At 41.2% G+C, this 13,225-nt stretch overlaps 1 protein-coding gene across 3 annotated transcripts in view; it reads right to left on the reverse strand.

Annotated features, from left to right (window-relative positions):
* The window catches only part of LOC139276118 (E3 ubiquitin-protein ligase DZIP3-like), a 182,319-nt gene that overhangs the window by 24,024 nt on the left and 145,070 nt on the right, over nt 1-13,225 (reverse strand). For all 3 annotated transcript variants that reach the window (XM_070893630.1, XM_070893628.1, XM_070893629.1), the window contains exons 21-22: nt 10,211-10,318; nt 8,214-8,329 (exon numbers count right to left, since the gene is read on the reverse strand). In XM_070893630.1, the coding sequence (XP_070749731.1) occupies nt 8,214-8,329; nt 10,211-10,318 (224 nt within the window). The remainder of the gene's footprint in view (nt 1-8,213; nt 8,330-10,210; nt 10,319-13,225) is intronic.

The following is a 13,225-nucleotide window of genomic DNA, read 5'->3' on the forward strand; positions in this document are numbered from 1 at the left end:
ACCCTCGGTCCCCTAGTATTTCCAGAAGGTTATTTGTGTCTTCCTGCGTGAAGACAGAATCAAAGTATTTGTTCAACTGGTCTGCCATTTCTTTGTTCCCCATTATAAATTCACCTGAATCTGACTGCAAAGGACCTACATTTGTCTTCATTAATCTTTTCCTCTTCACATATCTATAGAAGCTTTTGCAGTCAATTTTAATGTTCCCAGCAAGCTTCCTCTCATACTCTATTTTCCCCCTCCTAATTAAACCTTTGTCCTCCTCTGCTGGATTCTAAATTTCTCCCAGTCCTCAGGTTTGCTGGCCAATTTATATGCCTCTTCCTTGGATTTAACACTAACCTTTATTTCCCTTGTTAGCTACAGTTGAGCCACCTTCCCCGTTTTATTTTTACTCCAGACAGGGATGTATAATTGTTGAAGTTCATCCATGTGATCTTTCAATGTTTGCCATTGCCTATCCACCGTCAACCCTTTAAGTCTCATTCGCCAGTCTATTTTAGCCAATCCACCTCTCATACCATCAAAGTTACCTTTCCTCAAGTTCAGGACCCAAGTCTCTGAATTAACTGTGTCACTCTCCACCCTGATAAAGAATTCTACCATATTATGGTCACTCTTCCCCAAGGGGCCTCGCACAACAAGACTGCTAATTAGTCCTTTCTCATTACACATCACCCAGTCTAGGATGGCCAGCCCTCTCGTTGGTTCCTGGACATATTGGTCTGGAAAACTATCCCTAATACACTCCAGGAAATCCTCCTCCACCATATTGCTACCAGTTTGGTTAGCCCAATCTATATGTAGATTAAAGTCGCCTATGATAACTGCTGTACCTTTATTGCATGCATTCCTAATTTCTTGTTTGATGCTGTCCCCAACCTCACTACTACTGTTTGGTAGTCTGTACACAACTCCCACTAGCGTTTTCTGCCCTTTAGTATTCTTAGTACAACTCTGATGCAGTATCAAATACCTGGGCAACAATATGCTTAAATTCAACTGAAGTTGACAACATTTTAATACTAGTTCCAGATTTCAAGAGAACTAGATTTGCAAAGATGGCAGCGGACTTGAATCATAAGAACGTAAAAAATAGAAGCAGGAGTAGACCATTTGGCCCCTCGAGTCTGCTCCGCCATTTAATAAGATCATGACTGATCTGATCATGGACTCAGCTCCATTTCCCTGCCTGCTCTCCATAACCCTTTATTTCCTTATCGCTCAAAAATCTGTCTATCTCCGCCTTAAATATATTCAATGACCCAGCCTCCACAGCTCTCTGGTGCAGAGAATTCCACATATTTACAACCCTCAGAGAAGTAATTCCTCCTCATCTCAGTATTAAACGGGCGGACCCTTATTCTGAGACTATGTCCCCTAGATTTAGTTCCCCAATGAGTGGAAATATCCTCTCTGCATCCATCTTGTCAAGCCCCCTCATTATCTTTTATGTTTCGATAAGATCACCTCTCATTCTTCTGAACCCCAATGAGTATAGGCCCAAACTACTCAACGTATCTTCATAAGTCAACCCCCTCATAAGAACATAAGAAATAGGAACAGGCGTAGGCCATACGGCCCCTCGAACATGCTCCGCCATTCAATAAGATCATGGCTGATCTGATCATGGACTCAGCTGCACTTCCCCGCCCGCTCCCCATGACCCCTTATCGTTTAAGAAACTGTCTATTTCTGTCTTACATTTATTCAATGTCCCTGCTTCCACATCTCTCTGAGGCAGCGAATTCCACAGATTTACAACCCTCTGAGAAGAACAAATTCCTCCTCATCTCTGTTTTAAATGGGCGGCCCCTTATTCTAAGATCATGCCCTTCTAGTTCTAGTCTCCCCCACCATCAGTGGAAACATCCTCTCTGCATCCACCTTGTAAAGCCCCCTCATAATCTTATATGTTTGGATAAGATCACCTCTCATTCTTCTGAATTCCAATGAGTAGAGGCCTAACCTACTCAACCTTTCCTCGTAAGTCAACCCTCTCATCCCCGGAATCAACCTAGTGAACCTTCTCTGAACTGCCTCCAAAGCAAGTATATCCTTTCGTAAATATGGAAACCAAAACTGCATGCAGTATTACAGGTGTGGCCTCACCAATACCTTGTATAGCTGTAGCAAGACTTCCCTGCTTTTATACTCCATCCCCTTTGCAATAAAGGCCAAGATACCATTGGCCTTCCTGATCACTTGCTGTACCTGCATCCTATCTTTTTGTGTTTCATGCACAATTACTCCCAGGTCCCGCTGTACTCTTTCTCCATTTAAATAATAACTTGCTCTTTGATTTTTTTCTGCCAAAGTGCATGACCTCACACTTTCCAATATTATACTCAATCTGCCAAATTTTTGCCCGCTCACTTAACCTATTTTGCAGATTTTTTGCGTCCTCCTCACACATTGCTTTTCCTTCGATCTCATCTCCGGAATCAACCTAGTGAACCTTCTCTGAACAGCCGCTAATGCAAGTATATCCTTCCTTAAATACGGAGACCAAAACTGTACACAGTACTCTAGCTGTGGCCTCAACAAATTGGGGAACTTACCAACACAGAAGAAAAACTGAATACCTTTAAAACCATTCAAATGCAAAAAGAAGTCCCTGTACGTAAGAAATAGGAGCAGGAGTAGGCCACTTGGTCCCTCGAGCCTGCTCTGCCATTCAATAAGATCATGGCTGATCTGACCTTGGCCTCAACTCTACTTCCCCGCCCGCTCCCCATAACCATGCACTCCCTTATCATTCAAAAATCTGTCTATCTCCACCTTAAATATATTCAATGACCCAGCCTCCACAGCTCCCTGAGGTTGGGAATTCCCAAGATTCACGACCCTCAGAAAAGAAATTCCTCCTCATTTCTGTTTTAAATGGGTGATCCATTATTCTGAAACAATGCCCCCTAGTTCTAGATACCCCCACAAGGGGAAAACATCCTCTCTGCATCTACCCTGTCAAGCCCCCTCAGAACCTTATACGTTTCAATAATATCATCTGTATGTATGTCCCCAAATTTAAAAGGGCATATGGTAAAACAAAATCAAAGTGGTTAACTGGTCAAGTGCAAGGACAAATCAATACCTTTATATACTAAAAGAAAATATTTCTCAGAAGAACAGCTAAAGGCAACAAAAGCTGCTATCAGAGTAGCTAAAACTTAACTGCAGAAGAAGTGGATAACTGTAGTAGCAATAGTAAAAGCTTTTGTAGCTATGTCAGAAGTAAAAGGGTCATTAATGACTGCACAGGACTGTTGAAGGATTCAACAGGGCAGATGATGGTGAACTCCCAGAATACAGCAGAGGTTTTAAATGACTACTTTGCATCGATCTTCCTTCCAGTAGACGGTATTCAGTTACCTATAATTTAGTGTACAGATGACTTGAAAGGTGAACGTACCAAAGTGGATGTGGATATAAAAAGTCTCAAAATAAATTAGATTGTTGGTCCTGTTGACATTCACCTAAAGGTACTCAAAGAAATGGGAGCTCTGTTCAGTGAGATCCTTGCTCATATATTTAACAGTTGGCTAAAGTCTGGGATTGTTCCCATGGTCTGGAGGGAGGCCCATATGATGCCAATATTCAAAAAGGGCAACAAGGCAGAACCAGGAAATTACAGACCTGTTGGCTTAAATTCGGTTGTAGGAAAGTTTCTAGGAGGGATCATTATGGCCATTTTGACAATAAAGTGGTTATTAAAGACTCTCAACTTGGTGTGTGGAAATGTTTAGAAGATTGGTTGAATTTTTTGATGAAGTTACTAGGTAGGTGAATGTAGGTAGCCCAGTTATCATATAATTACATTTTCAAAAAACTTTTGACAATGCGATATACACTTACAAAATAAGGTTGAATACTATTGGATTGCTAGGCAGATTGTAGGTTGGATAAAACAATTGGATGAATTCTCAAAGACAGAAAATTGTTATTAATGGCAGTGGCTCAGTGTAGGGATCAGTTACTAGTGGAGACCTTCATAGATCAGTGTTGGGAACATTGTTCTTTACAAACCTTATTGATGATTTAGTCAAAAGCATTGGGGGAATTGTCAACAAGTTTGCAGATGGTATAAAGATTTAGATGGAGATTAGGGCCTTAGATGAGAAAAAAACAATTACAAGACACACTGGGGGAATGGGCCAGTGCCTAGCAAATGCTACTTAATATACATATAGCATTACGCACATGGGTAAGGCTAATACCAACATGTGTACACCATGCCAGGTTCAGAGTTTAAGACGGTTGAGTGGGAAAGTATCCTAGGTGTTAAGTACATGAATCTCTTAAGGCTCACTTGAATGCTGCAAAGCTATAACAAAAACAAATAGAGTATGAAGATGTATTGTTGGGCTAAGCCAATACAAAACAAAAAGTACAATACTGTTTTTGCACGAGACCATGATTAGGCGTTATCTAGAATATTATGTCCAGTCTTGGTCCCTTCATACGGTAGGTGATATAAAGGCCCAGAATAAGGTTCAGTGAGAGGCCACTGGACTGGTACGTAGCTGAAAGGCCTTAGTTACCACAATAGGCTTAAGTTTCTTTATTTTAGAAAAGTGTAGATTGCGTGGTGATTTGATTGAGGTCTAAAGTAATGAAGGGTTTACACTCTGACCATTTTTATAGACTATTTGAATGAGATGGCTTAAGGAGGACTTAGGGACATGCATATGTACTTAAGCATGGAACTAAGATATCAGAAGGTTTTTCTTTTTGCAGAGTTACTAGCTTCTGGAATGAGTTGCTGGCTAGTGCAGAGTGCAAGGTGTTACTGCAAGGGCTCAAAAAGAAACTGGACGAGTTCTTAATTATGACAGATATTGAAGCTTGTAAAAGGTAGGTGAGGCACTGGGCACTGTATCTCGTGGTCACTGATCTCCTGGAACTTCTCAATGACCTTGGGAGTCAGAAAGGAATTTCTCAGATATCCCCCCCCCCCCCCCTTGAATTTGCATAGGATTTCCCCCTCTATTTTTATGCCTTTCCCAGGAAATCGTGTGGCTGCAAGTGAGTGGGGGAATCATGAGGCTGTTCAGAGAAGGTTTACTAGATTGATTCCGGAGATGAGGAGGTTGACTTATGAAAATAGATTGAGCCTATACTCACTGGAATTCAGAAGAATGAGAGGTGATCTTATCGAAACATATAAGATAATGAGGGGGCTCGACAAGTTGGATGCAGAGAGGATATTTCCACACAGGGGAAACTAAAACTAGGGGGCATAGTCTCAGAATAAGGAACCGCCCATTTAAGACTGAGATGAGGAGGAATTTATTTTCTCAGAGGGTTGTAAATCTGTGGAATTCTCTGCCCCATATATTTAAGGCGGAGATAGATAGATTTTTGAGCAATAAGGGAATTAAGGGTTATGAGGAGCGAGCAGGGAAGTGGAGTTGAGTTCGTGATCAAATAGCCATGATCTTATTAAATGGCAGAGCAGGTTCGAGGGGCCAGGTGGCCTACTCCTGCTCCTATTTCTTATGTTCTTATGATGCTCAATTACACCATGGCAACAAGGAACAGGCTCAATGGAACAGCTGATTTTTACCTGGCTGCTATTTTATACAGGTGTATCGTAGATTTTATCTGATAATAGCTCATTTCTAAATGAGGTGAGACAATGATGACAAAATGACAAATACAACATTTTATAGCACAATTTCATACCATATGCTCAGTTTTAAAAGGTATTTAAATTTTGATAAATGAAGTCAGGTTTCTTAGTTATGATGATGGTAAGAAAAGTACCAAAGTACTACAGACATCATTTGGCTGCTGTCCTGCCATGCATAATTCAGGGAAGATGCGAGGATTTAATGACGATTGAATTAATTATATCAAATTAACTGGGACTGAAAGAAAAGAAAATGCTTATGGGGGCTCATTTTGGAATCTATTTTCTATATCCAGCTTAGAAAGAAAGGAATATTTCATGTTTCTCTCTCTTCACCAATGTTTTCTCCCAACCTGGAATTGTTACCTTCTTGCTGGGTTATAGGACCATAAGTACCTTCCAATACCTCATCTGTTGGCAGACTATTTTACCACAAGAAATACCTTAGTGGAGCCAAATTCTGTTGGTACCTAATTGCTACACACACTCAATTGTAGAAAGGGTCATCGGATAGCAATTGTGAATGGAACCCTGGCCTATTTCCCCTTTTTAATCCAGAAGCATTGAGGGCAATTGTTTTACCCCTACCACTACCCGAACTGAGTTCTCCAAACTCAGTACAGAATGGCAATGGAACCTGAGATCTTTATGACCAGCATAGATTACCTGCTCATTGGATAATCTCGCTGAGCCATTGGGGGAACCTTCATAGTATAGTTTCATGGTTTATCATTTATATGCTGCCCCTCGGCGACATCATCAGAAAACACGACGTCAGTTTCCACATGTACGCTGACGACACCCAGCTCTACCTCGCCACCACTTCTCTCGACCCCTCCAGTCTCTAAATTGTCCGACATCCAGTACTGGATGAGCAGAAATTTTCTCCAATTAAATATTGGGAAGACCGAAGCCATTGTCTTTGGTCCCCGCCACAAAATGTGTTCCCTAGCCACAACTCCATCCCTCTCCCTAGCATCAATCTGAGGGTGAACCAGACCGTTCGCAACCTAGGTGTCATATTTGATCCTGAAATGAGTTTCCGGCCACATATCCGTGGCATAAATAAAACCGCCTCTTTCCACCTCCATAACATTACCCGCCTCCGCCCCTGCCTCAGCTCTTCTGCTGCTGAAACTCTCACCCATGCCTTTGTTACCTCTAGACTTGACTACCCCAACGCACTCCTAGCTAGCCTCCCACATTCTACCTTACGTAAACTTGAGGTCATCCAAAACTTGGCAGCCGTGTACTAACTCGCACCAAGTCCTGCTCACCTATCACCCATGTGCTCGCTGACCTACATTGGCTCCCAGTTAAGCAACGCCTCGATCTGAAAATTCTCATCAATATTTACAAATCCTTCTGTGGCCTCGCCCCTCTCTATCTCTGTAATTTCCTTTAGCCTCACAACTCCCGCCCCCCCCCCCCCACCCCCCAAAGATGTCTGCGCTGCTCAAATTCTGGCCTCTTGAACATCCCTCATTATAACTGCTCAACCATTGGTGGCTGTGTCTTCAGCTGCCTGGGCTCTAAAAGCTCTGGAACTCCCTCCTAACCCTCTCCTCCTCTTTTTCCTCCTTCAAGATGCTCCTTAAAACCTACCTCTTTTTTGGTCATCTGCTATAATTTCTTCTTATGTGGCTTGGTGTCAAATTTATTGTTTTGTCTTATAACAATCCTGTGATGCGCCTTGGGACATTTTATTATGTTAAAGGTGCTATATAAATACAAGTTGTTGTTTTTGTAGTTAAGAGGTGATGATTGACAGTATAGCTTTGAAAGTACCAGTGCTACTGGCAGCTATGTAGAGATCATTAAATTATATCTGGTTCAACATTCTGCTAACTAATGAAACAATATCAATATTATTATAGCCAGAAGAAAGTCAAATTGGAAATACAGGTGCAGTGTCCCGAATCTGGAACCCTCGGGACCGAGGCCGTTACGGATTTTGCGTTTTGCCAGACTTTGGAATGTCTTTCTGATGTCACGAATCCGGAAACACCTGAACCCAGGTTTGGGTATTTCCGGATTTCAGCAGAAAGTGGGGTGCTCGCCGAAGAGCTGTTCGGGTTGCCAGGCGATGAGGTCGTCAGGCAGGGCCCCGCCGCCAAGGAGTTGTTTGGGCGGGGCCCCGCCGCTGAAGAGTAGCCGGGCATGCGGGGCACCGTCGCCATGCAAGTGTTCGGGCAGAGCCCCGCCGAAGAGGCGGTGTTCCGGCGGGCCGGCCCTAAGGTCGGGTGGCGGCGGCACCTCGAGGTCGGCAGGGTCCGGATTCCGGAATATTTTACGGATTCCGGACGACCTTGTCACCAATCGGTCCAGAGTCCGGAACTCCGGATTTTGGACGCTGCACCTGTAGAAGTTTTTCAGATGATGTCCCAATTCTGGAAGAATGAGAGATTTCAAATGGTAGAAAGTTGATGATAATCAGCTGTACTATTTCAAATTTATTGGAATAAATGGTCTACAGGGGATGCTCTTATGCTATAATCAATATGTACGCTCAATGGTAATGAAATTGACTTCATTAAGACATCAGTACCATACATAAACTTGGAATTGGTTTATTACGTACCTGTTTCTATACCCTTGTAACAGGCTGGATGCTGCAGTGGCTGTGGTAGCAGCATGCATTTGTAGAGAATGATGGGACCCTGGTGAAGACCGAGAGCTTGCTTTCCTCCCAGATTTCTACAAACAGAAGTTAAATATAACACACAGATAAACTTGTAGGTACATGTGGAATATCTTCAATGTTAAACTCTCTTTCCAGATCCTCTCTCAACACTGCCTTTAACAAACAATTTTCAATAATCATCTTGAATATCAGTTGATAAAGGCAGTGTTGTAGCTGAGCCATGTAAACAAGGAGATCCCTAGTTCAATTCATGGTCTGTGCTCATATTATCTGTTTTCAGTATGGCTAGCAGTGGGGGTACTGCACTTGACATCAACATCCCTGATACAGGGAGGGGATAAGTCAGCCAGCGTTTCAACTCCTGATCATTATCCAGTGATTCCCTGATGGAAAGTGCTTGAGTTATGCACATTAGGTGAGAAGGACAGGCTCAGATATTGGATATGATATCTCTCATAGTAAAATAGCTTCCAATACTCACTATTTACTTTCTATGCTCACACAAGCATCACTACTTGAATGAGTTATCAAAAAGGAACCCAAGGAAGTCAGTAACTTCAGGAGAAGTGTGGGGTGAGAAGATACGGGCAAAATAGATCTTAAGTACAGGCTGCCTTGCTGCTTGCTGGGTAAGTGCACGGCCTAGTGTGATACTGAATCAGACAGACCACGAAGGTCGCAGTTTTCAGATCATGTTTGTACTCCGCTAGGACAGTCGTGTGGGTACTACAATGGGCCTCAACCTTCGTGGGCCAAATAGAAGACAAATGTCAGAAAGTGGTGTGTGGGGTGGTAGGGGTGTGTGTAAGTTGAATGCGCCCAGCATTTTGGATGACTGTGAAGTCCCTCAGGTTTCAAATAGCTTGCCAATACTCAAATATGAAGATAGCCAGTTGTCCGTGTTACCAAAGGGCTGTCAGCCATCCATGCAACCACATCTTAGCATGAGTCAACACCTTGAGGAAAGGGGAGCAAGTTGGAAGTAAACTCTGAAAAGATCCTGATTGCATGGTTTTTGAGTTTTCTTCTATCGCAATTGCACTTCTCTCTTCTCTTGCTATGGTGGAGCTCTCCAAAAATAAAGTGTTTTGTTTCAAAAAATTTTCAAAAATAAAAATACTATATCTGAAACATAGTCAATACATTTTCTGCAGATTCTTTTCATTCAATGAAAATTGCTATCTCACTTAAAATACACATTTACACCTATCAAACCCAGTCGTCAGCACCCACTACCCATTTTTTTGAGGTACTAAGCTTTGGAACTCCCTCCCTAAACCTCTCCACTTCTCTACCTCTCTTTCCTCCTTTAAGACACTCCCTAAAACCTACCTTTTTGATCAAGCTTTTGGTCATCTGCCGTAATTTCTTCTTATATGGCTCGGTGTCAAATGTATTTGTTTTGTCTTATAACACTGCTGTGAAACATCTTGGGACATTTTACTACGTTAAGGTAAATAAAAGTTGTTGTTTTTGCAGTGATTTGAAAAATGCACTCAAATCTTTAATCTCAGCTAAGCAAATATCCACTTCTCCAAAATATGTGACCACAATTAAAATGAACGTTCCAGAAGATTCAGTTCAACCAAACCTTTACCAAATATAATGGAAAAAAAATCAAATCTGGATGATGTAGATATCTGGTTATATTGGTTCAAGACAAACTTTGGACTGGTTTAATGTGAATCCACATTTATTTTAACATGTATTAAATGTTAAATAAAAGACATATAGCTTTTAATTTCTTCCCCTTTAAGAGTTAAATAGCAATTCCAACATTTCCTTCGATCTCATTCTTTCATGTTTTCCCATTCGGCGTCCATCATGACTATTTGAGCTTGCTGTATCCTTCCAACTTTTTTTCATTGTAACTGTAATGGAATCAAGTATCTGCTTATCCAGACTCTACTGCACAAAGAAAACAGCCTACTTACCAGAACATTCAAAACGAGAGGGTATGGTGGTTCAGGATTGCTGAGTACAGGCAGATTAGTCAGTTTGGCTCCATTTTTGATCAGATAAATCTGATTGTTGAACTCTTTCTAAACAGTGAAGAAAACAAGTTTCCAGTTAACAATCACTGCTGGGCTGTGGTGTTCTGCATGATCAACTAGCTAGCCAGTACTCACTGGCTGGGCTCACATCTGAAGAAAGGTCACTTGAGCAAGGTACCAAAAGATAACCATTAACTGTGGAGTATAATATCCTAGTCATATGCAACACGACCTTCAGGAAAGAAAGGGAGAAAAAAGGTGCATCTCTTTCTAAAGGAACAATATTCTGGATTTTCACCAGTTCAAAAATTAATTCTGAAAATTCTGGCAATCAAAAGGCTTCTTGTGTGGATGATTTTTTAAAAATGTGTAAAATTAAATATTTCCACTCTCCTCACATTATTTCAGTTTATCTATCCTCTGGGACTCCTTACAAAGTTTAGCAAATGCTTCATATTAGTCCAGAATGAGTCATAGTAAGTGAAAAACCATTAGATCCTGTGGCCGTAAAGATCACAGAATTTTAAAACATTTAATACAGTTTCAGTAATATTTCTACATCAGAAGAAAAAGGTTTATAATGCCTTACAATTATTCAGAAAATACATCAAACGCTTAGTGATTTTAGACATTTTTCTAATATATACTAGTCAGTATAGAGTGGGGTGACAAGCTTCATGTGTTATTCCTATTGCATGTTATTGATTAACACAACAAATGACACCAAAAGGCTGCCAGATATCGAATTGTCGATCTCACAGTATGATTAGCAATGTGAAATTTGTCAAGAGACCTTATCTGAGGAGAAGAACCATAGGATCAGCTCTAATTGTGTCCACTTCTGAAGCTACCCACTGGCTCACCAATCTGGAGTTGGTTATTTGAATGTTTCTAATCCTATCTCTTGCCAAAAGATATAAATTCAATATGTATGTAATCAATAAAGAAGAATACTTAAAAACAGTGGAAATAGGGATAGCTTGAATTTAAATCAGAGGAAAAACTTGTTCATCTTAAAATAGATAATAGGCATACTCTACTAAACCAAGAGGGAGGTCAGAGGTGCTAAACCCTCCTGGATCAATAGGGAGCTCAAAAATGTATATTGCACAAGACCAATAGGGAGATTAAATACCATAAGGGCATGGTAATTATAACAGGCGTTGAAGACAAAAATTACCTCCATATATTGCACTAAACTAACAGGGAAATCAGAGGTATGCAACCTGCTAGACCTGGAGGGAAATCAGACGCATGCATTCCACTAAACTAGTGGGAGAGCAAATGCAACATGCTGCTAGTCTGTAAAGCAGATTACCAGGGGTGGTGGGAAGGAGAATCAGATATATGTACCCCAGTAGCAACACCATCAATGAGATCAAATGCACACAACTAGCTAGTTTGTAACACACATATTTCTGTCAGACTGATTACGTGGATCTACCCCTTTAGATCAACAGGACAGTTGGATGAAAACATTCTGCTAGTCTTCCGGGCAAATTGGATCCCAACATCTCACTAGGGCAACATCAGAAACAGAACAAAAACAAAACATATTAAAAAAAAGTGCTTTGACCTTCTCTTACTTCCAGATGTCAGATAGTGCAACACAGTGCAACAGATACCAAGTTTTATATAGGCTATTATTATTTGAATTTAAATGATCCACCCTATTTCCAAGAGTTCCTTTATCTGTGGAGGAAGTAAGACAATATTGAAATCTGTTTAGAGATAGTCATTTCTTTCAGGAGGAGATGGCCTTTCCTTGAAGGAAAATAAGAACATAAGAAATAGGAACAGGAATAGGCCATGCGGCCCTTCGAGCCTGCTTTGCCATTCAACAAGATCATAGATCTTCCACCTCAACTCCACTTTGCTGCCCTATCCCCATATCACGATTCTCTTAGTGTCCAAAAATCTACGGATCTCAGCCTTGAATATACCCAATAACTCAGAATCCACACAGCCCTCTGGAGTAGAGAATTCACAACCCTTTGAGTGAAGAAACTTCTTCTCATCTCAGTCCTAAATGATCGACTCCTTATCCTGCAACTACGACCCCTAGTTCTAGACTCTCCAGCCAGGGGAACCAGCTTCTCAGCATCTACCCTATCAAGCCTTCTAAAAATGTTGTACGTTTCAATGAGACTGCCTCTCATTCTTCTAAACACCACAGAATGTAGGCCCATTCGATGTGTGCGCGCACTAGGTCCGTGCAGCAGAGCAGGTCTCCAGTCATCTTTGTTAATCCTTGCTACTGGACCAAGACCTAGCTCTGTCAAGCCCGTGTGGTGGCTGGTGTGCAAGGGTCACCACATGTTAAAAAAATCCAAGCATCTTCCACCCTTCAAGATTTAGTTCAGACCTGGAATTTTAGGTCCATCATTGAAACACCTGTGAACTTTTTGACGTGGAAGCAAGTCATCCTCGACTCGAGGGACTGCCTAAAATGATTCTACTCAATCCCTCCTCATATGACAACCATTTAATTCCAAGAATTAATCGAATGAGCCTTCATTACACACCCTCTAAGGCAAGTATATCGTTCCTCAGGTCAGGAGGCCAAAACTGTATACAGTACTCTAGGTGTGGTCCAATGTTAGAAATTAAGGTTATCCAAAATATATATGATTCTGCGAACAAAATTGTGACGCGAATAATACTATGTTTATATGATTGTATTCGAACTTGAGACAAAAGTCTCTTCAGACTAGTATTAGAATAACTGGATGGATGATTAGAATTGACTTATGTTTTTGGTTCCCTTCGGATGTTATAATGTTCTGCACTGTGATGGTCATATATAACCTTGTTTCCAGGCCAGCTATCTGCTGTTTCTGTGCTAGGAAGGTTATTTTATGTATCTTTAATTTGACTAACTAAGGTCCACGCCTATGTTTCTTCCATTAATGCTAATAACCATATAATTTTATATGGATTTTGACTTTGTTTAAC

This window comes from Pristiophorus japonicus, chromosome 11 (genome assembly GCF_044704955.1).
Source record: "Pristiophorus japonicus isolate sPriJap1 chromosome 11, sPriJap1.hap1, whole genome shotgun sequence".
In the NCBI taxonomy this organism is placed as follows: Eukaryota; Metazoa; Chordata; class Chondrichthyes; family Pristiophoridae; genus Pristiophorus; species Pristiophorus japonicus.